The sequence below is a fragment of the Myotis yumanensis genome, unplaced genomic scaffold (assembly GCF_028538775.1).
Source record: "Myotis yumanensis isolate MYYU_CA2020_CCGP unplaced genomic scaffold, mMyoYum1.0.hap1 SCAF_1, whole genome shotgun sequence".
In the NCBI taxonomy this organism is placed as follows: domain Eukaryota; kingdom Metazoa; phylum Chordata; class Mammalia; order Chiroptera; family Vespertilionidae; genus Myotis; species Myotis yumanensis.
Window position 1 is genome coordinate 9,286,052 of NW_027223752.1, and position 25,082 is coordinate 9,311,133.

Here is a 25,082-nt window from a genome sequence, read left to right on the forward strand (position 1 = left end):
TTGTATAAAATTTAAACTTTATGACCATGTTTGGACCTTTTTACACATTAAACACAATGGAAATGTTCATGTTCATTTTTTTCCCCCCAAAGGAAAAATCTCTGAACCATCACTATGTTGCACAGTAGAATAAGAATAGGAGTTTAGGAACTTGTTCAAGTTTCTAAAGAATGCAAGTAACAGACATGATTTTACTTCCAAAATCTGAAGTCATCAACATTATTTTGTTAGGACTGTGTCTCAGGCTTCACCTAAAAACCCGTTAGTCAGATAAAGACAGCCCCCTAGTCACATTGTTTAAAGGGCCTCTGCCCCACCACAACTTCCTGAGATCTGTGGAAAAACCGCCGTCTTGTGATCAGGCCCCCCCACGGCACTGGCAGTTTTGTAATCATAAGGGGAAAATGGTGACCGAGTCTATGTGTCAATCAGCTGCAGTCTGCTGATCTGATTAGAAGCCTTGACAAATGCCTGGTGGCGATTGCAAATAACTGCCAAGCATATCGGGATAATGCAGTAGCCCACCGTTTTGGGGTCAGCTCTGGTACAAGAATATAGGAACAAAAACATCTGCAGGTAAGGTATCAGGAAAATCACCGTCCAAAACCAGAACGGCAGGGAGAGTAACCGAGCCTTCAAGGAGTGTGTCCATGTGGTTCCTTCAAGCGGCTCCTCCGGGTGCTGCTGGATGTGTTCCAAGGCCAGTCTGTTGTAAGTCTCATTGATTTCAAAAACATAGTAAAATGCTGCTGCGCTTGCTAACAGATACAATCCCACTCCAATCCATCCCATCCGCTGGCGAAAATTCATCATTCTCCATGCTCTGTGCCTTCAAATTAAAGAAAAGAAAGAAAGAAAATACAGGAGGGTCTAGGAATGCTGTCAGGGCAACTATTGCAAATGTACTTGCTTTATTTCCGACGACTTCTAAAATACCCCATTACGGTTTAATATAAATTAAAATTGCATTTTATTAAGACATGTAAACAACTTACAGGTGGTTTTACGTAATAGTCCCGAGGAGGTACAAGACGTTTCAGTGTTTAGGGAGTCCGGATTTATGTGAATCCCACAGAATAGGTCACTACCTATGGCTTAAATGGGTCCAGGACACCTCCTATTAAAGAACTGGGACCGAAGTGGTTTCCCACGGAACCCTTCACTTCACAGTGCAAATACTTTCCGACTTAACAGGACTGCTTCAGAGCGAGCACCTGGTTCTGCGAGTCAGACCAATGTCGGGGCCCCAAGTCAGACAGTAAGTACGTCTTCAACACTTACAAGGGTCCCGAGAACCTTGCTGTTCCCACGGCAAGCGTTAGAGAGTCACTCAGCTCTGAATACTCGGGCGGCTTTGGCATGTCAGAGGGAGCCGCCGTGAAAGAAACCCCCGGCGTCACCGGCTGGGGAACGGGGACCACGACCCGCCCGGAGCACGAGCTGGTTGTGATTAAGCTCGGCGTTCTACTGCGCGGGTCACGCGGCGGCCGGCCCCTGAGCCCCCGGCGCTGTCACCGGCCCCGCCAGAGACTCCCTAGCCGGCCCCGCCCCCTGTCACGCTGAGGCGCCCGTCGCCGCGACCAGGGCTGCGCGGGCGGCGCCAGGCCCGGGACTCTCCGCCTGGCAGCGCCGGGAGCCCAGTGCCGGGCAGCGGCCAGCGGCCGAGCCTGCAGAGCTGGGCAGGCGCCGGATCTCACCTTCCTGTCCGGGTTGGCCCGCCCGCTCGCCGTCCCGGATGCTGCCACAGTCGGGGCTTCCGGCTCGTCCCGGAAGCGCGCCCGCCCCGCCTTGAAAGGCCCGCCCTGAAGAGACGTCAGGGTGCGTCACCCCGCGGCGCCGCCTCCCCGGGCACGCCCCAAACAGCTCCTGTTGGGACCCGGGCTGAGGCTGCGGCAACTGCGTGCAAGTGCGTCTGTTCAGGTGGGTGGCCGCGTCGGCCTCTCCCCGGTGCCTCGCTCGCGACTCTGGTCGCCTCGCCGCGGAGAGAACCGCAGAGCCCAGGCGGTCCGCCCACCGCCCCCGACCCGTGTCGCGCCTCTGCACAACCCCTCTGCTGTGCCCGCTCCTCGGGGCTGGCCTCCTGGGAAGCGTCGGGAGCCGGCCCTGGCGCCTCGGCCGCTGCCGGGGGACGCAGGCATGGACCGCTAGGTGACGGCGGGGCGCCCGAGGAGGGTAAGATGGCTGCTTGCCGCAGTGGGGCCGCCTGGCGTCGCCCGCCGGTTAGGGTGCGCGGGGCTCTCCGGGCCCGGGGTCCTTGACACCTTCGCTGACCTGACTGCTTTGTCCTCGCAGGACCTGGCACTCGGGACGGTGACGGGACCTAAACGGGCTACCGCGGAGGAGGACTGCGAACCGCGGCGGCATCCCGGTCCCCAGCACATTGGAGCAGAAGCACATTGCCCGGGGCACCATGACGCTGAGGCTCTTGGAGGACTGGTGCAGGGGGATGGACATGAGCCCTCGGAAGGCGCTGTTGATTGCCGGCATCCCCCAGACCTGCCATGTGGCCGAGATCGAGGAGGCGCTGCGCGCCGGGCTGGCCCCCTTGGGCGAGCACCGCCTGCTCGGGAGGATGTTCTGGAGGGACGAGAACAAGACCGTAGCCTTAGTCGGGCTCGCGGAGGAGACGAGCTTTGCCCTGGTCCCCAAGGAGATCCCTGGGAAGGGGGGTAGCTGGAGGGTGATCTTTAAGCCCCCTGACCCAGACAACGAATTTTTAAGCAGATTAACGGCCTTCTTAGAAGGAGAGGGCATGACCTTGGCTGAGCTGACCAGAGCTTTTGGGTATGGAAACGACCCCTTTGACCTAGACCAGAACATGATCCCAGAAGTGCGGGCCCCCATGCTGGCCCAGGCGTTAGATGAGGCCCTTCAGCCTGCCCTGCAGTACGTGAACTACAAAAAGCTGAGAGTGTTCTCCGGCGGCGATCCTCCAGGACCCGAAGAAGAAAACTTTGAATCCTGGCTGTTCCATACCACCCAGATGATGAAGACCTGGCAGGTGTCGGATGCCGAGAAGAGAAGGCGGTTGCTAGAGAGCCTTAGAAGCCCAGCCTATGATGTCATCCGTGTCCTCAAGATAAGCAACCCTTTAATTACGGTCCCCGAATGCCTGAAGGCTCTTGAGCAGGTTTTTGGGGTTATTGATAATCCTAGGGAGTTGCAGGTCCGATACCTGAGGACTTACCAGAAGGATGGAGAAAAGTTGTCCGCTTACATACTCAGGTTGGAGCCTCTGTTACAGAAACTGGTGGAGAGAGGAGCACTGGAGAGAGAAGTTGTGAATCAGGCCCGACTTGACCAGATCCTGGCCGGAGCAGGGGACAAAACACTGCGCCGGCGGCTGGCTCTGCCCGAGGATGGCTCAGCCCCTGGCTTGTTGGAGCTACTGGAGCTGATAAAGGGTGAAGAGGCAACGGAGGCAGAGGAGGAGGAGGCCCTTCTCCAGGCAGAATTATTAGAGGGACATTTCACCTGAATCTTAGGGAACCAGAAAGGGACAGTGACAGTGAGCAGAGCATGGAGGTAGAATAATCCATATACTACAGTGGTAGACATTCACCAAGCCCTACCTTGTGATGCCAAGTAACTCATTTTTGCACAGTTCTCAGTACAAATCCATTGTCATTTGTGTGCCTACTTAAGGTCTCCTAAGTGTATTATTGACTAGGAAGACTGTAGATCTGCACTGGTATTTATATATTTAAATTCATTCTGGTGAGTTTTTTATCATACAAAACTGTACAATAGTCTGTCATATGTGCACTGCTCAAAACTACAAAGTTCTGTCACTACATATGTGCACTGCTCAAAACTGTACAAAGGTCTGTCACTGCATATGTGCACTGCTCAAAACTGTACAAAATTCTATCACTGCATATGTGCACTGCTCAAAACTACAAAGTTCTGTCACTGCATATGTGCACTGCTCAAAACTACAAAGTTCTGTCACTACATATGTGCACTGCTCTGAGAGGAAGGCAGGGGTAAGACCTGATCTTACGGAGATGTCAGCTTGTGTGGTAGCAGATGCAAGTGTAGCATGTCAAATGTGATTAGGTATCAGCTTGTAGTTGTCTGTTGCCCTCCATTTATCATGATTGTGAACAGTGGTTAAGATATTTTCTGTGTGAACCAGAATTTTGTTGATTCTGTGCAATCAAAACAAGAGATAGAACTAAATGCTGAGGTTAACTTTGCAGCTTCCATCTCTAACCTCAGGTTCCTGGTGTGCATCGTCATACATCTACTTCTGAATATCATTTTAATAGGTATTATAAAATTATAAGTATGACCTTAAAAATAAAGGAATGCTGATAAAATGACCTCTTTTATCTGTTTGGTTTATATCAAATTTCTAAAAGAAATTTCAAAAGTGTGAATCTGAAAACCACTTAGTCCCTAAGTAAGATTGCTGGAGGGAGCTCCTGAAGCACATGGAATGAAACAGGACAGTACACAAGTTAGTGCAAATAGCAGGTAAGTACACTGATACATCAGTGCTTTGGCTTGAATGGTTTCCCAGCTAATAAGTACAGGGACAAGATTTACAATCAGGCTGTCTATTTCTAGAGTCCTTGCTCTTAATCTATTCTATGCTGCCTGGTTATTCATAGAAGCCTGTAAGAAACACGATCATTGCTCCTGTTTTTATTTAGTTTTTTGGTTAATCCTCACCCAAGGATATTTTTCCATTGACTTTAGAGCAGGGGTGGGCAAACTTTTTGACTCGAGGGCCACAATGGGTTCTTACACTGGACCAGAGGGCCGGAACAAAAGCATGGATGGAGTGTTTGTGTGAACTAATATAAATTCAAAGTAAACACCATTACATAAAAGGGTACGGTCTTTTTTTTTTTTTAGTTTTATTCATTTCAAACGGGCCGAAACCGGCCCGCGGGCCGTAGTTTGCCCATGGCTGCTTTAGACAGAATGGGAAGGGTTGGGGGAGAAAGAGAAACATCAATGTGAGAGAGACACGTCGTTAGGTTGCCTGCAACCCAGATATATGCCCTTGACCAGGAATCGAACCTGAGACCCTTCGGTGCATGGACCGATGCTCTAACCACTGAGCAACTGCCAAGCACATTGCCCTTGTTTTACAGATGAAAGCCTTGAGGCTCAGAAAGCCTCAGAGCTAAGGGCAAGGGCACATAATCTGACTCCCAAGAGCTTTTAAAAAAAAATTTTAAAAATATTTTCTTTGATTTTTAGAGAGAGAAGAAAGGAGAAAGATAAACATCCATGTGAGAGCAGCACATGTGAGAGGGGAACATTGATTGACAACTCGGGCATGTGCTCTGATGGGGAATAGCACCAGCAACCTTGCAGTGCACAGGACAAGGCCCAACCAACTGAGCCCCACCTGCCAAGGTCTGAGAGCTTTGCTTAAGGTGCATTTGGTAAACACTACATCATTGTCAAACATTAAAAATGGCCGGTTTGGCTCAGTGGATAGAGCGTCGGCCTGCGGACTGAAAGCTCCCAGGTTTGATTCCAGTCAAGGGCGTGTACCTTGGTTGCGAACACATCTCCAGTAGGGAGTGTGCAGGAGGCAGCTGATCAATGTTTCTCTCTCATTGATGTTTCTAATTCTCTATCTCTCTCCCTTCCTCTCTGTAAAAAATCAATAAAATATATTTTTTAAAAAATGGCAGTTGTGTTTATGAAGTTATGTGGAGTAATAAAAAAAAATGTTCTTTAAAAGCTATGTTTTGCCTGGCTGGCATGGCTCAGTGGTTGAGTGTTGACCTGTGAACCAGGAGGTCACAGTTCAATTCGGGTTTGTGGGCTCAATCCCCAGTGGGGGGGCATGTAGGAGGCCGCCGATCAATGATTCTCTCTCATCATTGATGTTTCTATCTCTCCTCCCTTCTCTGAAATCAATAAGAAATTATATATATGTATATAATTTTCAAAGCTATGTTTCAACATGAATGACAAAACCCTAAAATACTCTAACTAGTTGTGTTGAGATGATGGGATTATAAGGCTGAGTTAGTTTTTTATGTTTCCTAAATGTGTTTTTTAAACAAATAAATATGCAAAGAAGGTAGGTGCTCAAGAAGGAAGTTGGCATTTTAAAGGATACAGGAACCAGCCTGAAAGAGCGCCCACTGATGAAGCAACAAACTTGAGTAATGAAACTGAATTATAACTCAAAATTGTATTTTAACCTAAATTATAAAACAAATGTCTACAATTTCACGCTGAATGAATGAATGAATGACTTTTCTGTAAGTCTAAAATTATTCTAATATAAAATAGTCATTGAAATACATACATAGATACTTACATGCATACATATGCAAGCAAATAATAAATGACCTGGGATGTCAGCCAGTGAAATAAGTGAAAAACTAGAGGGCCTCCTTTTTCCTAAAAACGGGTTATTCATTAAAACACACACATACACACACACACTCAAACAAAAATGCTTATTCATCTAAACACCACTAGGCGGCGGTAAGCACTCAGGCCTCCTCCAGACAGCAGGGAAAAGGATTATTTCTTATATAAATGGCATCATACCTGCCCCTACTCAAAGACTGGAAAATTTCTTAAGTCTTTATGTGGAAAAATACTGAAGTACTCGCTCGATGTTGGACAGTGACTTCCTCTTTGGTCCCTGACACTTCTAGAATATTCTAATCAGCTTGTCAGAGAAGCCTGGCATTGGTAAATAGACTGACCTGTCTATATAAGTGAGAACATTCTTTTTTAAAAAATATTTTTATTGATTTCAGGGAAGAAGGGAGTGGGAGAGAGAGAAACACCAATGATGAGAGAGAACCATTGATCGGCTGCCTCCTGCACACCCCACACTGGGGATCAAGCCCGCAACTTGGGCATGTGCCCTGACCGGGAATCAAATCCTGACTGACCTCCTGGTTTAGAGGTCAACGCTCAACCACTGAGCCATGGCGGTTGGGCCAAGTGAGAACATTGTTAATCATGCCACTTCACTCCCAGCCAGAGCATTTCATAACACTGGAAACTAGATGGTTTCAGAGCTCAACTTCTGAAAGTCTGTTATTCCAAAGAAAATGACATTTAGGTCAAAAGTACTCTTTAGGGGGGCAGGAGTGGCGGGGGGGGGGGGCGTCAATTGGGGAAAAGGGAGACATGTAATACTTTAAACAATTAAAAAATAATGATAAAAAAATAAAAAATACTCTTTAGCTGTTACGGGTTTCCCACACACTCTCCTGCCTCTGCTACCAGCAAGCCTAACTCTGCTTTTAGAGGTGTTCATTTTTTAATGTATACATGGGTTACCATATGAACTGGACCAGTTTATTAACTGGTTTAATTCACCCTAGCCAGTTTGGCTCAGTGGTTGAGTGTCCACCTATGAACCAGGAGGTCATGGTTCAATTCCCCATCAGGGCACATGCCCCATTGTGGGCTCGATCCCCAGTAGGGGTCATGCAGGAGGCAGCTGATTAATAGTTCTCTCTCATCATTGATGTTTCTATTTCTCCCTCTCCTTCCTCTCTGAAATCAATAGATAATATATATATTAAAAATAATTTAATTCAGGGAGAGGTAAGTTGAGAGTCAAAAGGCTGTGGTCTAAAATAATAGAATATCACAGATGAGCCAGGTGAGGCTCAGAGGAGAGTGGCTTGCTCAACTACACACAGCCAGTTAGTGACAGATCAAACTTGAACCCAAATCTGAGCCTGTCTCTGGCTTTCTCTATGACCTGAAGTAACGGCACTTATTCCTCTTGGACTTCAGTTTACTTACCTACAAAATCTATGGTCCCTTTTTAGCTTTAAAACTGTGTGGCTCAAAAGATCTTCTGTCTTTATTTGAATACTAGAGGCTCGGTGCACAAAAATTTGTGCACTCGGGAGGGTCCCTCAGCCCAGCCTGTGCCCTCTCACAGTCTGGGACCCCTCGGGGGATGTCCACCTGCTGGCTTAGGCCCACTCCCTGGGGGGGATTGGGCCTAAGCTGGCAGTCAGACATCCCTCTGGCAGCCCGGGAGCCCTCAGGGGATGTCCACTTGCCAGTGGGGAGCAGGCCTAAGCTGCAGTCGGACATCCTTAGCGCTGCTGAGGTGGGAGAGGCTCCCACCACCACCGCTGTACTGGCAGCCATCAGCCTGGCTTATGGCTGAGCAGAGCTCCCCCTGTGGGAGCACACTGACCACCAGGGAGCAGCTCCTGCATTGAGCGTCTGCCCCCTGGTGGTCAATGTGTGTCATAGTGACCAGTCATTCCCAGTCATTCTGCTGTTAGGGTCAATTTGCATATTACCCTTTTATTATATAGGACTAGAGGCCCAGTGTGCAGATTCGTGCACTGGTGGGGTCCCTCAGCCTGGCCTGCTGGGATTGGGATGAAACTGGCTCTCCGACATCCCCTGAGGGGTCCTGGATTGCGAGAGGGTGCAGGCCAGGCCAAGGGAACCCACCGGTGCACTATCGGGGCTGGGGAGGGCCGTGGGAGGGCTCCAGGGCATGTCCCATCTCACCCAGTCCCAATTGGCCAGACCCCAGCAGCCTGCTAACCTACTGGTCAGAGCATCTGCCCCCTGTGATCAGTACACATCATAGCAACTGGTCAAACACTTAGCATATTAGGCTTTTATTATATGGGGTTCTTCATATAAAAAATGACTTTTAAGTTCTTAATATGCCTACTATTTGTCACTTAACATGTGTTCCCAAATATTATCCGGGTATCTTTTAATGAATGTGCTTTCTAACTCCCTAATAGATTTTGTTTCCCTTGATATCAAGGCTTATATATATCTTCATATAAGCCCAACATGGCATTCCACATTTGAAAGGTAATATTTCTTAACTAATTAGTAAGATGTGCCTTATCTATATATATAAAAGCCTAGCAACCGTTACAGTGGAACCACCAGAACGACTGGTCACTATGACATGCATTGACCACCAGCGGGCAGATGCTCAACGCAGGAGCTTCCCTTTGGTGGTCAGTATGCTCCCACAGCAGGAGCGCTGCTCAGCCAGAAGCCAGGCTCACGGCTGGCGAGCACAGTGGCGGTGGCGGGAGTCTCTTCCACCTCCACAGCAGCGCTAAGGAGCGGCAAGCCAAGCGGTAAGGAGCGAGCAGGCGGGTTGTAAGGAGCAAGGGGTTCCAGATTGTGAGAGGGATGTCCGACTGCCGGTTTAGGCCCAATCAGACATCCCCTGAGGGGTCCCGGATTGTGAGAGGGCACAGGCCGGGCTGAATGACACACACCCCCACACACCCCCCCCCCCAACCCCCCGTGCACAAATTTCATGCATCGGGCCTGTAGTTATATATAATAATCAGCATGGCTATCATTTGTTAAACTCTTCCTATGTGCTAGGCATGTTGCTAAATGCTTTCCCTATATTACCTCATTTAATTTTAACTGCAGGCCCTTGTGCATGTATTACTATTCCTGATTTCAAGTAAGGAAGCAGACCTTTGGCTAGGTAAAGTGTCCTGCCCAGAGTCACACAGCTAGAAGCGACGAAGAGCTGTCTGGTTCCAGAGTCAGTGCCTTAACCACTGTGCCAGACGGCCTCCAAGAGTGTCTTGGCTCTGAACCAAACCACTTCAACAGTGGATCTGCCAGTTTCTGACGGTATAACCTGTGAGCCTCTGTATCACCATTGCCCACTCTCTCCCTCCAAAATTAAAGACTAACACAGCCTGGATTATGCTGCCACAGAGACCACACTGTCGGCCCCCACCCAGCAACCATAGCCCTCTTCCTCCTTTGTATCTAAAGCCAGATTTGTTCACCCACTTTACAGAACTGTGAATTTCAGGGGAAACCCAGCCTTCCCCAGCCCCTGCCGGAAGTGGGGGTGGTAAATCTTAATTAGTTTAAGATGAGTCTGTGCCCTTTGCCAAGTCACTTGTTGGAGGCATGGGCAAATTACACAATTCTAGCCAGTGAAATATGAGCTGCTGTTTTTCATCTTTATTTATGTGTGGCTCTGCTGCCAGAATGCCTCAGTTCAGATTCCAGCCTCCCCACTCAAACTCTGTGCCTTCCCCCAAGTTATTAACCCTTCTTGGGCTTCGGTTTCCAAAGCAGAAAGCGGGATAATAATGGCTCTTCTTGTAGGGTCATCGCGAAGACCAAGGGAATGAGTAATGTGAAGTGTGGAGAACTGTACCTGCTACCTACTACGTATTCAACAAGCAGCTGTCGTGTTTGTTCTTTACTGCTGCCCAGCAAATTACCCCAAAACTTGGTGACTGAAAACAGTTGTTATCCCTCAGTTTCTGTGGACCAGGAACCTGGGAGCGACTTCACCGAGAGGTCCTGGCTCCCTGATAGACCGCAACCGAGGTGCTGCCCAGGGCTGCGGCCATCTTTTGGCGATCTTCTCCCAAAGCTCACCCCCGGGGCCTCTCCACGGGGCTGCCTCCTGGCAGGGAGCTGACCTCCACCAGAAGCAAGCGATCCAAGAGACAGTGAGCGAACACCCAAGACGGAAGCCTCAGACTTTTTATAATCTTATCTCATATTGGCACCCTACCAGGCCAGAGTGGCTCAGTGGTTGAGTGTAGACCTATGAACCAGAAGGTCCCGGTTTAATTCCCGGTCAGAGCACATGCCCAGGTTGTGGGCTTGATCCCCAGTAGGGGGCGTGCAGGAGGCAGCTGATCAATGATTCTCATCATTGATGTTTCTATCTCTCCTCCCTTCCTCTCTGAAATCAATTAAATATATATGTATGTATTTTTTAAATGGCACCCTATTACTTCTGTCATATTTTATTCATTAGAAGCAAATCAAGGGAAGGAGATTACAAGAGGGTGAGAATCTTTGGGAGCTATCTGAGAGGCTGCCCAGACCAGCTATTTTTTTTTTTTTACATGTAAAGAGAACAAGTCTATAGTTGTGTTACTTCCACTTGATATTTAAGTAATAAATTTTTTCTATTCACGTACCAGAGTCATAAGCACACGGTTGCTTCGCCCACTCTGCAGGCTGCCAGGGCCTCACAGGCTTTACAACCAGCACCTGTCTAGCTTTTTCAAGCACAGGCACAGTCACCTCCTCAGTCTCCCTGGACTCCAAGCAGCAAATGCCCGGCTGCTTCCCAGTTCCGATTCCCTCTGATCTCACCTCCCTCCCATTTGAGGGCCCTTGAAGAAGCAATAACCCACAGGCCCCTAACACGCCCATCCTCCTGGGACGTGAAGACTTACCCTGCACCATCCAGCTTCTTGCTTCTCAGGAACTATGCCTTCAGTATGCAACCAAAGCTTTTAAAGGGAGCCTTTCTTAATCTGAGTAACCGAATAATCTGATGAGCGGAGTGGATCCAGAGACATGGAAGCATGGAATAGAGTGCGGAGCCTTGGAGGGAAGGGGGCGGGAGGGTGGGTGGGTGGGAGGTAATCAACCAAGGACCTTGTATGCATATTTGCATGGCCCATGGACACAGACAATAGGGCGGTGAGGGCCTGAGGTGGGGGCTGGGGGGTGGCCTGAAGGGGTCAATGGTGGGAAAAGGGGGACATATGTAATACTTTCAACAATAAAGAATTATTTTAAAAAATAAATAAATAAATATGGGGAAAATAATGAAGTGTGCCTTTCTTTCTTTTTAAAAAAAATATTTTTATTGATTTCAGAGAGGAAGGGAAAGAGATAGATAGAAACATCGATGATGGGATAAAATCACTGATCGGCTGCCTCCTGCACGCCCCCTCCTGGGGGGATTTAGCCCACAACCCAGGCATGTGGCCCCCGCTGGAATCGAACCCGGGACCCTTCAGTCCGCAGGCCGATGCTCTATCCACCAAGGCAAACTGGCTAGGGTGTGTGCCTTTCTTTTATCTAATGAATGCCATTCATAGAAATGTATTCTAATAAGGATGTTCACAAAGAGTGGGCTAAAAGAGTTTTCCTTGCAATACTATTTGTCATTGTGTGTGGGGGGGGCGGGAGGGAACTTTATCAACTCCCAATAATAAGGGATAGGTTGAGTAAATTATGCCATGTATAAACTTTGTAGCCATTACAACGAAACTGTATTGGGTGGAACAATGTGCAATTGCAAATTGTACACTTGAAACCTATATAATTTTACTAATGTCACCCTAGTAAATTTAACAAATATTTTAAAATAATAATTTTAAAATTAATAATAACATTTATGCCATTAACTTTTTTAAAAATTTCATTTGAGAGAGAGAGAGATTCTCATTGATTTGTCGTTCCACTTATTTATGCATCCACTGGTTGATTCTTGTATGTGCCCTAGCCAGAGATCAAACCCACAACCTTGGCATACTAGACAATGCTCTAACCACTGAACACCGGCCAGGGCATATGCCAATCAACTGTTAAGAAGGAAGAGATAGTGAATTTATAGTAAATGTAAACACATTTTAATGACCTAGGTATCTTTATGGGTGTGTTCCATGAATAAACACCTTATCTAATTAAGAGAGTAGTTTTTTTTTTAAAAAAAAAGAAAAAGATATTTTGGAGATTCTGTCTTTATTAATTCATTACCTCATTTTAAAAAAATCTCTTCATTGGCACTCTCCTTTCTGGAAGCAAGCCCCTGCTTTTCCCTTTCCCTTCCCCTTAAAAATAAAATAAAATAAAAATAAAAATCTTTTCATTTAAAAAATCAGTCTCACCCTGGCTGGGTAGCTCAGCTCGTTAGAGTGTCCTCCTAATTCGCCAATGTTGCAGGTTTGATCCCCAGAGAACATACAAGAATCAACCAATGAATGCATAACTAAGTGGAACAACAAATTGATGTCTCTCTCTCTCTCAGATCAATACGTTAAAAAAAACTTAATAATTAGCCTCACAAAAAAATAAAAAATAATAATCAGTCTCACAGGAAGTTGTGAACATAATAGAGGGAGTGCCAGGTTCTCTTAACCAGCTTTCCTTAACGCTGACATCTTCTATAACCGCAGTCCAATAGCACAGCCAGGGAACCTGCCTGGGAGCCACCGATTTCACCAGCTGTTTCATGCACCCGGTTGTGTGATGACCTCAGTTTTATCGGTGCAGGAAGAGAAACCCAAGGGTCAGATTGGGTTAGTATTTGTCCGAGCGGCACTCCTGGTGCAGCTGGAAAGGAACCCAGGCCTGCCTGCTTTGAAGACTGCTTTCCTGGCTCGCTGAGGGATGGAAGGAGCAGCGGGACACAGATAGTAAGAAATGACAACTGACACATTCGGAAATGTAAATGTCAGCGTTGTCAGAGGATTTGTTTTTGTAACCAGGAGAGAGTCCGGCTTATTTCTGATGCGAACCATAGGAGGTTGGGCTTTGGCTGAGTCCTGTTGGTAAAATGGGGGTGACCTTCACAGTCCGCGCCACCACCCCCCCCAGGCTATTTGTAACATAGACACAATTCCCATAGAAAGAAAAGTTCGTTTCACACACACACACACACACACACACACACACACACGTTGTTTTAATCTCAAAATTTAGTAGCCCTCCTAAAAATGTTCTGCTTGGGGAAACTAATAGAAACTCCTGAATCTGGAGTTCAGAGATGTAAAATAAGCGAGTATAGTGCAAGTACATTTGGTGTCCATTTGAATCGTGGAAATTTGAAATAATGTGAAAACATGAACGAGACCTCATGTTATGCCCCCAATTGAAATAATGAACCCCACCCTATTAAAGAATCGGTCAAGAATCCCTCAGCGCCAAAACTGGTGGGCAGGGGACTGTCCGCTGTTCACGGCGCTGCCACAGGGTGGCGCCACTTTCTCGGTTTAAAAAATACTCATCCTGTGTTGATGTCCTGACCGGCGGGCTGGCGTCTGAGTCCAAGTGTCTTGGAGGCGCTGGGGCTGAAAGCACGTCCATGTGGTTTCGTCACTCTTGCCGGAAGGTGAGCTGAGATAAAGCCCTAGAAGAAGGCCAGTCACTGTGAGTGCGGTGATAGTAATTGTTTGTTGTTAATCCACCCCCCGGGGATATTTTCCATTTATTTTTCAGAGAGAGTGGAAAGGAGGAGGGGAGACAGAGAGAGAGAGAAGCATCGATGTGAGAGAGACACATCAAGTGGTTGCCTCCCGCACTCACCCCAGGCAGGGCAGGGGATTGAGCCTGCAACCGAGGTACATGCCCTTGACTGGAATCGAAGGCAGGACTCTTAAGTCTGCTGGCCGAGGCTCTGTCCACGGAGGCAGACGGCTCGGGTGCAGTGATATTAATTTGCGTGTGAGCCTTCTGCAAAATAATAGAGGTGGTGCAGGGAGCGACAGGTCCAGGGAGCACTACGGAGGTTGTATGTTGTGCTCTGAGGAGCAGGCCCCCAGCTTTAGAGTCGTTCTAAACTGGGGAAATTATCCGTGGGTTGTGGAGTTTTAAATGGTGCAAGTCTCTAGAAACCCGTCTTCCTCGTTAAATGTGAGCGATCGGATTCTGATCCCTAGGAGCAGATCAGCTCTGCTGGAGGAAGTCCTGCCCTCCCAGCCTCTCCCAGGAAGCCCCAGGAGACAGAGAAGAAACCAACAGTCTTTGAAGCTCCACTTGGTTCTAGGATATGCTCATTCAGCTTCTCTCACTTCGTCCTCACAGCTCTGCCTGGTTCTCTTATTTACCCGCCCACCCCCACAGCTGACCTTTTGTCAGTGTCTTTACCTCCTTCAACAGATGAGGAAACTGAGGTTCAGAGAGATAAAGCAATTTGCCCAAGACGCCACAGCTGGCAGTCGGTGAGTGGAGCTGGGATTTGAACCCAGGCCAGCTTGACACCAAAGCCTGCTTTTGTCCCCGTGGACCAGGTGCCTCTAAGCCAGTGATGGCGAACCTTTTGAGCTCGGCGTGTCAGCATTTTGAAAAACCCTAACTTAACTCTGGTGCCGTGTCACATATAGAAATTTTTTGATCTTTGCAACCATAGTAAAACAAAGATTTATATTTTTGATATTTATTTTATATATTTAAATGCCATTTAACAAAGAAAAATCAACCAAAAAAATGAGTTCGCGTGTCACCTCTGACACGCGTGCCATAGGTTCGCCATCACTGCTCTAAGCAAGGCTTGTGCCGTCAGAAATCCAGCAGGAATAAGCAGATGTCTGCCTGTGAGGAGGGTGGAGGGAAGGTGTTTCTCCACGAGGCATCGCTGATCTTACCTAAACGACTTCAACGATTGGACAGAATGATTTTGAGGACCGTTTAGGTAGAAGCAGTCACACCTTCTCTGCAGACGTAATGTCACCATCTGTGGTTAACGTAGCCATGGCGTGTCACTCGGCAGACTTCTCAATTGGTGATTCACTTGTGAGACTTTCTTTTAGTTGAGTCAACAGCTGTTTAATGTCATGGAGTCAAGGAGAGGTTGGTGTAGGCTGGGCAGAAAGGGCAGTAAATTGTGACACTCAGAAAAGAGAAATGCTTCCCACTTCTTTGGAACTTGTAATGTCATTTAGCCACCCACTCCCCAAACACAGATGACGCCCTAAGGAGCACGAGGCCCTGGATGAGGGACACGTTGCCGGGTAACAGGCCGCCCTGCCTTGTAAGACAGCGTCATTCTGAAAGCAGGGTGGCTGCGGTCTTCATCAAATTGAAAGTAGAAACGCAGTTCAGTCTTCTACGTATGATTCAGGGGACGTACATGCCATGTTTTTCTTTTCGAAATGCTTTTACATCTGTTATCTTAATCTCTCTCTGCAGGACCTCCCTGCCTTGAGCAAACTCTTACTGGAGCACTCAGGCCCTGTAGTTAATGTTTAGTGTCTATGGCCATCTCTCCCGCTGGTTTATGACTTTCTTCAGGGAAGAGAGGCTGTGATATTTCATGCATCTATAAAACCCTAGCACTTAGCAAGGTATTGGCTAAGGGCAAAGATAGAACCCCACTGGGTGCAATTTAAGCAAAAGGGGGCTTTGTTTCAAGGCCCCCCAGGGTAGGGGTGAGGCACGTTTTGGAGGAACAGGAACGGGCTCCCTGGCGGCTCCTCATCTCTTGCATCTGTCTCATCAACACCTTCTTCCTACAGAGTGTCTGCCACTGTTTCCTGGTCTTCTGGGCCGAAAACCTGGGCACTGAAAGCTTTATCATCCTCTTCGTCCCAATCTGCCCAGTCTCCAGGGATCGAGACTCTGATTGGTCTAGCCTTGGTGAGGTGTTTACCTCTAGCCCAATCAACTGTGGCCAGAGGGGTGTGGTCCAACTATAGGATGCGGGTTGTTCCTATGGTAAGTACAAGTGAGGGGGCGGGGGCTGGAAGGAAGGGGGCACAGTTCCTGGAGGAAAGGGCGAAGGGAAGAGGCGACCCAAACAATAGGGGCCTGTATATACTTGGCGCTCCATAAGTGCTTACTGATCTGTCTTGCTCTAAAGGCTGCAGGATGCTGGCCTTATTTTAGTTCCCCAAACACACTCCCTCAGGGGACCGGTACTTTGTACACACTTCTCATGAAGCTTTTTCCATGTTGTGTTATGGATGTTTTGTTTCAATCCCAGATTACGAACTCTTTGAGGGCAGTGACTAAATCTTATTCCTCTTTCCCTTCATTTTTAGCCCTACATTGTATCTAATACAGACTATATATTCAATACATGTCAAATTAGCACTGAATGCATGATTGAGTGAATAAATAGAAGAATGAATTAGTGGCCAATGCAGTGAATCAGTGGATAGTTCAAAAGACCAGAGGAGATAACATGAACTATTATGATTAATCTCCATACTTTTTCTGCTGGTGAAGATACCTGAGGAGTTGGTTGCTCAGATCTTGCTTCCTTTTTCCTTTGGTCACTTCTCCTTCCCCACCAGCCTGTGGTTACAGCATCAGAGAGTTTGGTTGCCATCTTGGTATAACAACATCCTATTCCCTTGTCCCAGCTGATTGGACCAGGACTGGGCACCTGACCCAAACTGGGTCGATGGACGCCTTCTCCAGGGAATCTGAAATTGGGACTAAGAGAGGCCAAGCTTCAGTCTGGCTGCTTTCCTTCTTCTTCTTCTTATTCTTCTTCTTCTTCTTCTTCTTCTTCTTCTTTTTATTTTTTAAAATAATATTATATAAAATATATTTTAGAGAGAAAGTAAGGGAGAGGGAGAGAAACATTGATGTGAGAGAGAACACTGACTGGTTGCCTCCCACATACACCCGGACAGGGATAGAACCTTTAACCTGGGCATATGTCCTCCCTGGGAACTGTACCGGCGACCCTTCAGTGCACAGGAAGGATAGGCTGCAACAGCATGACCCGAGATCGAGCTGCATCTCCAGCTAGGTCCCCGCGAAGGAACTTTTGTTCTTGTAATAAATGGGGTGTAAGCAATGGTGGGAGGGAGTTGGCTCACACCGGTTCATGAAAACCGATTGTACACACACGTTTCTTCAATGACATCACATTGGTAGCTTGAAATAAGCCACGGTGGCAGTATTTACACCACAGAAATTGGCCAATGCTACAAACCAGGGCTCTGCACGAAGAGCTGGTTATTAAGCACTGACAAGACTGAAACATCTGGGCAAACTCCTACTCATGCTTCACAACCCAGCCCCTCTCCTGTGGGAAACCTCTGGTGTTTGTGGGCAGCCCGTTTTGTGTGTACTCACAGTGCCTGGGAGACACCATGAGACAGTCCAGAACTCTGAGGCTTACCTGACATAAGCCAAGGGTAAAACAGACGCCCTGATGAGGCAGTAACGGCCTGTTGCCCCTGGAGTGAAGCCCAGGCTCCTGGGCTTGGCCAGCTGGCCCTCTGAGCAGTGGCCCTTGCCCTCCTTGCATCTCAAGACTCTTTCCTGCCAGCCCCTCTCCCCACTTCCCTCCCTCCCCATCCCAACCTCACACCCTGACCTCCTGAGCCTCCTCGACCTCCAGCCTAGAGCCACTACCCCCTCGAGCTGTCAATCACCTGGAGAATCTGATAAAGGCCATGGGCTTTCTCCCCAGGGGAAACACACCCTAACATACCAACATTCCCATCTCGTTGCGGGAGATTCAGGGACCAGAGACTTTCTTGTCTCTGAAGCCTTTCCTGACTCCCACATCCTGTGTGCCCTCTGCTTTACCCCAAACATCCTCTACCTCAGCACTTGCAGCACTTGGGAATTTGTTTGGTTTTGAGTCTTTACTTATTTGAGCCTACAGCCACCAGTCTGCCCAGACAGCCTCCCATCCGAGTACTAACCAGGCCTGACCCTGCTTAGCTCCGGAGACCAGACAAGATGGGGCGCGTCCAGGGAGGTATGGCCATAGACTATTTCTGAGCCTTTCGCGACGCTGGGAGCTTCTCCGGGGAAGCACATGGTATGTACTTATCCCTGAGCACAGGGGTGACCGAGGGGTGTTCTGACGCCCCCGTTCTAATCCTGAGATCAGGGTGTAGCCGCAGACACGCCCGCTGTCCAAGCACAACGGTACGTCGCTGACGACGGCACCTGCGCTGCTAAAGGGAGAAGATGCCAACCAAAGACGGTGACCCACGCAGACAATGCAGAGCAGGGACCTCCATGGCCCGCGTGTTCCCAGCACCATCCTCAAGTGCCACCGAACTGCAGCACCGGAAGCAGCCTGTGCTGGGCGCCGTGCTGGAGGCTCTGCACGTGTTCCCTTTTTAGTCCTCGCAGCCGTTGCCGAGGCAGCATTACCCCATTTCACAGGTGAGGAAACGGAGGCTGAGAAGTCACTGAGCCTGCCCAAGGTCATGTGAAAGCACCGAGGCCAGAGCTTCAAGGCTGGCCGGCCAGCTGCACGGCCCTGCTCCGCCTATCAGCCTGCACTGCCCACACTCCGGCTCATTCCGGCTTGTCCAGGAAACAGGCCCGGGCTCACCAAAGAGGTCAGTGCCAGGCTTTTAAAAGAGCACTGCTGTGTGGTACTTAACACACATGTAGAAAGAACACATGTAACACGCACATGTAGAAAGAACACACATGGCATACACATGTAGAAAGAACACTTGTGACATACACATGTAGAAAGAACACTTGTGACATACACATGTAGAAAGAACACATGTGACACATCTGTAGAAAGAACACTTGTGACATACACATGTAGAAAGAACACATGTGACACACAGGCCGTTTACAAAGTACAATAAAACGATACCCGTGCCTCCCAACTCGAAAATGCACTCACACATTTTTAAAAATTAGGCTGAATCTTTTATGTTTTTAGAGGTCCGTTATGTTTTCTCAGATTTAATCTAACTAGAAACCTGAATATCCCACGTGGGTGCGCCAGTCGTCTCCCTCTGTCACCCTTTCTCGGAGGGTCAGGTCCTTGACTGCTGTGTGTGTGTGTGTGTGTGTGTGTGAGTGTGTGTGTGTGAGTGTGTGTGTGAGTGTGTGTGTGTGTGTGAGTGTGTGTGTGAGTGTGAGTGTGTGTGTGTGAGTGTGTGTGTGAGTGTGTGTGTGTGAGAGTGTGTGTGTGTGAGTGTGTGTGTGTGTGTGTGTGTGTTTAATTAGACTTACATCAGCAAATCCTGTGGGTTTCACCTTCAAAATACATCACATGTCTAACAGCTCTTGCCTCCTCGCCCAACCCAGGCCACGGTCATGGCTGGGCCACTGCAGGGCCTCCTCACTGCTCTCCTTTGGGAAGCCACGGGGAGCTTTAAAAAGGGGGAGAAGGTCAGATTCCGCTCCTCCCTGCTCGGTCCTGACCCCAGAGACAGGACGCGCTTGTCCTGATTGATGGCTGAACCCTGAATCCTCAGCTCAGACCCCGGGGTGGGGCCAGAGTCGGCCTGAGGTCTTTGCCAGGCTGACAAGGCCCGGGGGCTCCTTTCCCTGGCCGCCCTCTCCACTGGATGTCTCTACCCTCCCAGTCCCTCTGTGCCGGGAGCCGGTCCATCCTTGCTGTTTCAAGGGACCTGGCATATATGGCATACTGTTCTTAATATGTTTGCTCCCCTTCTTGGCGCCATGTGTTTTAACCAAGGTCACCTCTCTGAGAAAGGTTGTTTCCCCAGGTGGGGATTTTTCCCTGAGGTTAGGGAGGGGATACAACCCCTTAATTAAGTGCCAGGCGGGTAGTTAAGCTACATAATCTTTACTCCCTGGAATGGAGATAAGAAACGCCCTAACCTTTGTAATAGAAATTGACAGGATTAAAATCGGCTGGTATAAATACGGATGTAACAAGACAATAATCATCAGATCCACATCAGCTCATCATCAGCTCCTCATCAGCTCCTCATCAGCTCCTCATCAGCTCCTCATCAGATCCACATCAGATCCTCATCAGATCCTAACCAGAACCTAGCCAGAGAACATGGCAAAAGATCCTGGACAGAACCTGGCTACAGAACTTCACTGGAGAACCTAGACAGAACATGGCAGGAGAACCTGGATAGAACCTGGCTGGAGAACCTTGCTACAGAACCTGGCGATGAACCTGGCTTGAGATCCTGGAGGAAGAACCTCGCCATGCTGATCAACTGAATGCTGACCCCATGCCATTCCTTCTTCGCCGACTCCGTCCACACCTTTGGGGACCCCTGGACCCGCTGGGGCTGGACCCCAACACCTCTGCCTGGAACACTCTTCCCTGCATATGTCCCTGGCTCCTTCCTTCCTCCCGTAGGACCTCTGCTCCTCCGTGTGAGGGAGACACATCGATTGGTTGCCTCCCACACCAGCCCCGACCAGGGCCAGGGATGGAGCCTGCAATCGAGGGAGGTGGCCTTTGACCAGAATAGAACGGGGGACCCTGCAGTCTGTGGGCTGACATTCTACCCACTGAGTCGAACCGGCAAGCCCCCTTTTATAACATTTTACAAGCATGACATCAATTCACAGACAATAAAACCTACCTAAGCTCATCCTTTAAAAAATCAATAAGCTGTATTACATTTCATTCATTCATTCATTCATTCATTCTTTCTTTCCTTCCCTAGGGAGTGGGGTGCACCGTCTCAGAAGCACTGCAATGCCGGGTCGATGCGTGGAATGGAGCAAGCTCCTAGTCCACCTCCCTGCTCCAAAAATCCATGGAATACATTGTCCTCTGGCAGAGGACGAATCAGATAGCAGGTACTTATGAAATTTAAAAGAGAAATAGCCCAGCCGGCGTGGCTCAGTGGTTGAGTCCGACCTATGAATCAGGAGGTCAGTTTCAATTCCTGGTCAGGGCACATGCCAGGGTTGCGGACTTGGTCCCCAAGGGGCGAGGGGTGTGTAGGAAGCAGCCGATCGGTGATTCTCTCCCATCATTGATGTTTTTATCTCTCTCTCTCCCTCTCCTTCTCTGAAATCAATAAAAAAAAAGAAAATAAAATTAATGTTTAGTAATTTAGTACATATTTTAACATATAAATCTTCTGGCAGCTGTCTGCATTTAACCCTGGAGTTGCTATAAATGTGACCGTAACAAAGATGGGCTGTATTGACTCAAATTTCTCAAAGGTGTCATTCCCTAAAACAGTAAACAACTCTTTGGTGCAGTCCCAAAGCAAACAAAGTCTAACTTTCTTTCTGTGTACATAGCTCTTGAATTCCTGAAAATGCAGTGAGAGATAAGAGATAAATCTGTGTACAAAATACCTTGTGTTTGATTATAAAACCAAGTTAGGTTCCAGGCTCCTATCATGATAAGCAGGTTTTTCACCCACGTGGATGCCTGCTGGGACATTCCAGGCTGCAGGAGGATGTCCGTCTTCCGACCCTCGTCCCTTCATCTGTCTTGTGTATCGCAAGATGTCCCGCGTCCGCGACACCTGCCCGCTACCTGTTAGCCGTGCCCCAAATCAATGCATCTATAAAAAGGCCCCAAAAATTTAAAGTGTCCTCTAGGTGGCGCTAACGTCCAGGGCGAAAATGTCACAGAGCCCTCGGTTTATTTTTCTTCTCAGCACCCCGCGCTCCCAGACCTTGTAGTCTACATTGTTGCTGTGTATTGCTTGTGTTCAGACTTGTGTGAGCTGCAGCAGGGGCAGAGCTTCGGAGGTTCCATGATGCATCCTCAACCCCTAGAACATGTGGGCCCTCAGTGTGGGAGGGGATGAATGAGTGGTGGCCAGGATTGGCCTCGTTTATATCCCTGGACCCAACATTACAGTGTGTTCAGAATCATCTTGAAGAGGAAGCAAGATTTGAAAGTCAAAGTTGACTCACATCCAACTCCCAGCTTTGTACAACATTGAGATTTTGGACCAGGGTGACCTCCGCCACCTGGTTTTTGTTTGTTTGTTTTGTTTTGCTTTTTGCTCAAATCGCATTTGAAGCAACTCCTACAATAACAACAGTTAGCGGCATGCCCAGCCCTGGGACAAGGAGTGCTTAAGGATCATCTCTCTTGATCCTCTGGGAAATCCCTTGAGTGAGTGAGGTGATAGTGTAATTCCCATTTTACAGATGAGGAAACTGAGGCTCATAGAAAGGCTAAAGAAACATTCTCCGTGTCATGCACGCACCAAGGACAGGGCCTGGGTTTTGAACACCAGGCACTCACTGTTCACCAGCCTATACACCCCTCCGATACCTCCTGGAGCCAGAGACTGGGTTCCGGTATTGTCTGCCACCAACTCGCTGAGTGACACTGAGCAGCTCACTTAGCCTCAGCCTCCTTATCTATGAAATGAAGGACTAGAGCCAGTCAAAAAAGCTAATTTGAGCAGAGGCCTCATAAATAGACATATTGCTGTCTACTTCAAGAGAAGAGAATTCGCCCTAGCCTGTTTGGCTCAGTGGATAGAGCGTCAGTCTGTGGACTGAAGGGTCCTGGGTTTGATTCCGGCCAAGGGCACACGCCCGGGTTGTGGACTTGATCCCCAGTAGGAGGCAGCCGATCAATGATTTTCTCTCATCGTTCATGTTTCTGTCTCTCTCCCTCCCTCTCCTTTCCTCTCTGAAATAAATTTTAAAAATATTTTTAAAAAAAGAAGTTAAAAAGGTCTGATTCTACCCCGAGAGAATGGGAGATTGAGCACAAAGACAGAAGAACTTTCTGGAGGTCAGGCTGTGGGTGCCAGGTGAGCTGCCTTCAATGAGCAGACCAGTCAGGAACCTTGTCCAGGGAGCTCCCAGCAGGCCTCGAGTCTGTCCTTCCACACCAAGATGCCGGACGGTCCCTGGTGGCACCTTCAGCTTGACCCATCCCCACCCCACGGCCCCCCGCTCTCCCCTTCTTAAGGCTCAGATGTGCTCTTCTTTTCCCACTGACTATCCTTGCAGGGCTTTCCTCAGGGATGACGTGGAGGAAGCTGCTCGGACCGATCCCACCAACCGTTCTGGGGCCAGGCGGCCTGGATATTTCTGGCTCTCCCAAAAGAAAACAAACCTTTACCCACTAATGTAATCAGGCAAAATCTTTACCCAACAAAACAAACAATCCTAGCTCCTCTAGGACATACCCAGGTTTCCTAATAGAGATTATACCCTTGGCTTCCGATCAGCACAGGCGTCCCACTCCCTGGAGAAGAGGACGGACTGACCTCAGGTGGCAGATAAAGGTCACGTTCACACTGACGTGGCTTCAAATGGTGGATTCAGGCACTCTCTCCCATAAACAACGGATACTTTTTTAAAAGTCTAAGTATAGCCCTGGCTCGTATGGCTCAGTTGATTGGAGCATCGTCTGGTACACTGAAAGGTTGTGGGTTCGATTCCCAGTCAGGGCACATACCCAGGCTTCAGGTTCCATCCCTGGTCGTGAGGGAGGCAACCGATTGATGGTTCTCACATCTCACGCTCACATTCTCACATCAATGTTTCTTCTCTCTCTCTCTCTCTCTCCTTCCTTCCTCTTTCTCTAAAATCAATAAAAACAAAACAGTGATACTTAAAAAAAAAAGATTTAAAAATAAAAAGTTGAAGTATACCCCACAGCTCATTCAGGATGTACTTATACTAAAATAAAAGTTAGTCATTGTTTATCAGAGATTCCAATCAAACTGGCTTCCTGTATTTATTTCTATTTGCTCAATCTGACAACTTTTGGGGCTGCATGTAATATGGCAAACAGCAGGGGGCCCACCCGGGTCTTTAAAGGCCATGAGCAACTGTCAAGGAAGGACACCGCTGGTGGGGGATTCGGGGCTTCTTACTATGTCATTTCCCCTGAAAACTCAGCCCCATTTGTACTAAAAGCAAGAGAAACTGAAATGGCTGCTGCCGAGTGGGTATCACCATTTATAAAGATAGGAGGGAGGCTGAAGCCAGTTTCAGCCCTTGGGAAACACCGCTGAGATTCTGTTACTGAGGGAGTTGGATACCGCTCCCCCCATGATTCCTCTCTGAGGAGTCATTTACAAGAACAAAATCCTAAGTAAGTTTTGGGGATAAAGACATCATTCAGCACTACCTGCAATAGCGGCCCTCTCTCTAGTCAGACGTAGGTAGCTGTATCTGGAACAATTGCTAACACTTAGGTGGCAGCACTGCAAGCAAACTGCTGGGTCCTCACAATAAGATGGAAAACTGGAGAATAATTCTGTCCAGGTGCAGGGGACTAGTTAAGTGAGCTGATGGGCCATCGCCAGGCAAGATGGAAGGCTGTCATTAAAACTAATGATTATTAAGACTATTACAGCATAAAGGATACCTGAGGTATGATGATGAGATGGGGGAAAGCAGGATATAACATTAAAATAAAAACTTGTTACCTATCTATAGAACAGACACTGGAAGGAAATGAATACTGTGATTGTTAGGTAATTTTTTCTTGCCTAGTTTCTTTTTTTCTAAAAATCCTTTAATGGGTGTGTATTAATTGTATCTTTAAAACACACACAAAAAAATTGAAAAATCACCCAGAAACTTCACTTTCTCCCCAAGTATAAAAATAATCCTATATAACAAAAGACTAATATGCAAATTGACCGAATGGTGGAACAACTGGTCGCTGTGATGCGCACTGACCACCAGGCGACAGACGCTCAACACAGGAGCTGCCCCCAGCCCGCAGGCCCCAGGGAAGCCAAGGCGGGTGCCAGTGGGGGCCCCCTGATCACCTTGCCGGTTGCCCCACAGAGGGAGGTGATCGATGGCAGTGGTGGAGGGTGGGGCTTGCTAGTGAGCAGGCAGTGCCAGGCCAGCCAAGGCAGGTGCCAGCAGGGACCCCCCAATTACCCTGCTGGTCACCCCAAAGATAGGCCCTGATTACTGGGCAGGCCTAGGGACCCTGCACGTGCACAAATTTTGTG

General features: G+C 48.3%; 2 protein-coding genes and 1 pseudogene across 4 annotated transcripts; 1 reads left to right on the forward strand and 2 right to left on the reverse strand.

Annotated features, from left to right (window-relative positions):
- Positions 1 to 1,771, reverse strand: LOC139001658 (lysosomal enzyme trafficking factor). 2 transcript variants are annotated; one of them, XM_070403181.1, is made up of 2 exons: positions 1,698 to 1,771; positions 1 to 829 (listed from the first exon to the last, which is right to left on the reverse strand). In XM_070403181.1, exon 2 carries the CDS (start codon positions 811 to 813, stop codon positions 418 to 420), a length of 396 nt encoding a protein of 131 aa, XP_070259282.1. In that variant the 5' UTR covers positions 814 to 829; positions 1,698 to 1,771; the 3' UTR covers positions 1 to 417. The 2 variants fall into 2 exon arrangements, with proteins under 2 accessions (XP_070259282.1, XP_070259274.1); XM_070403173.1 differs by lacking the exon at positions 1,698 to 1,771 and adding an exon at positions 1,282 to 1,691.
- Positions 1,772 to 1,855: 84 nt separating this feature from the next.
- LOC139009307 (modulator of apoptosis 1-like) lies at positions 1,856 to 4,323 on the forward strand. 2 transcript variants are annotated; one of them, XM_070413554.1, is made up of 2 exons: positions 1,856 to 1,920; positions 2,293 to 4,323. In XM_070413554.1, exon 2 carries the CDS (start codon positions 2,411 to 2,413, stop codon positions 3,476 to 3,478), a length of 1,068 nt encoding a protein of 355 aa, XP_070269655.1. In that variant the 5' UTR covers positions 1,856 to 1,920; positions 2,293 to 2,410; the 3' UTR covers positions 3,479 to 4,323. The 2 variants fall into 2 exon arrangements, with proteins under 2 accessions (XP_070269655.1, XP_070269649.1); XM_070413548.1 differs by having other exon boundaries at positions 1,862 to 2,172.
- A 16,517-nt stretch (positions 4,324 to 20,840) lies between these two features.
- On the reverse strand, positions 20,841 to 20,999 carry LOC138999550 (U2 spliceosomal RNA; annotated as a pseudogene).
- Positions 21,000 to 25,082: the final 4,083 nt, after the last annotated feature.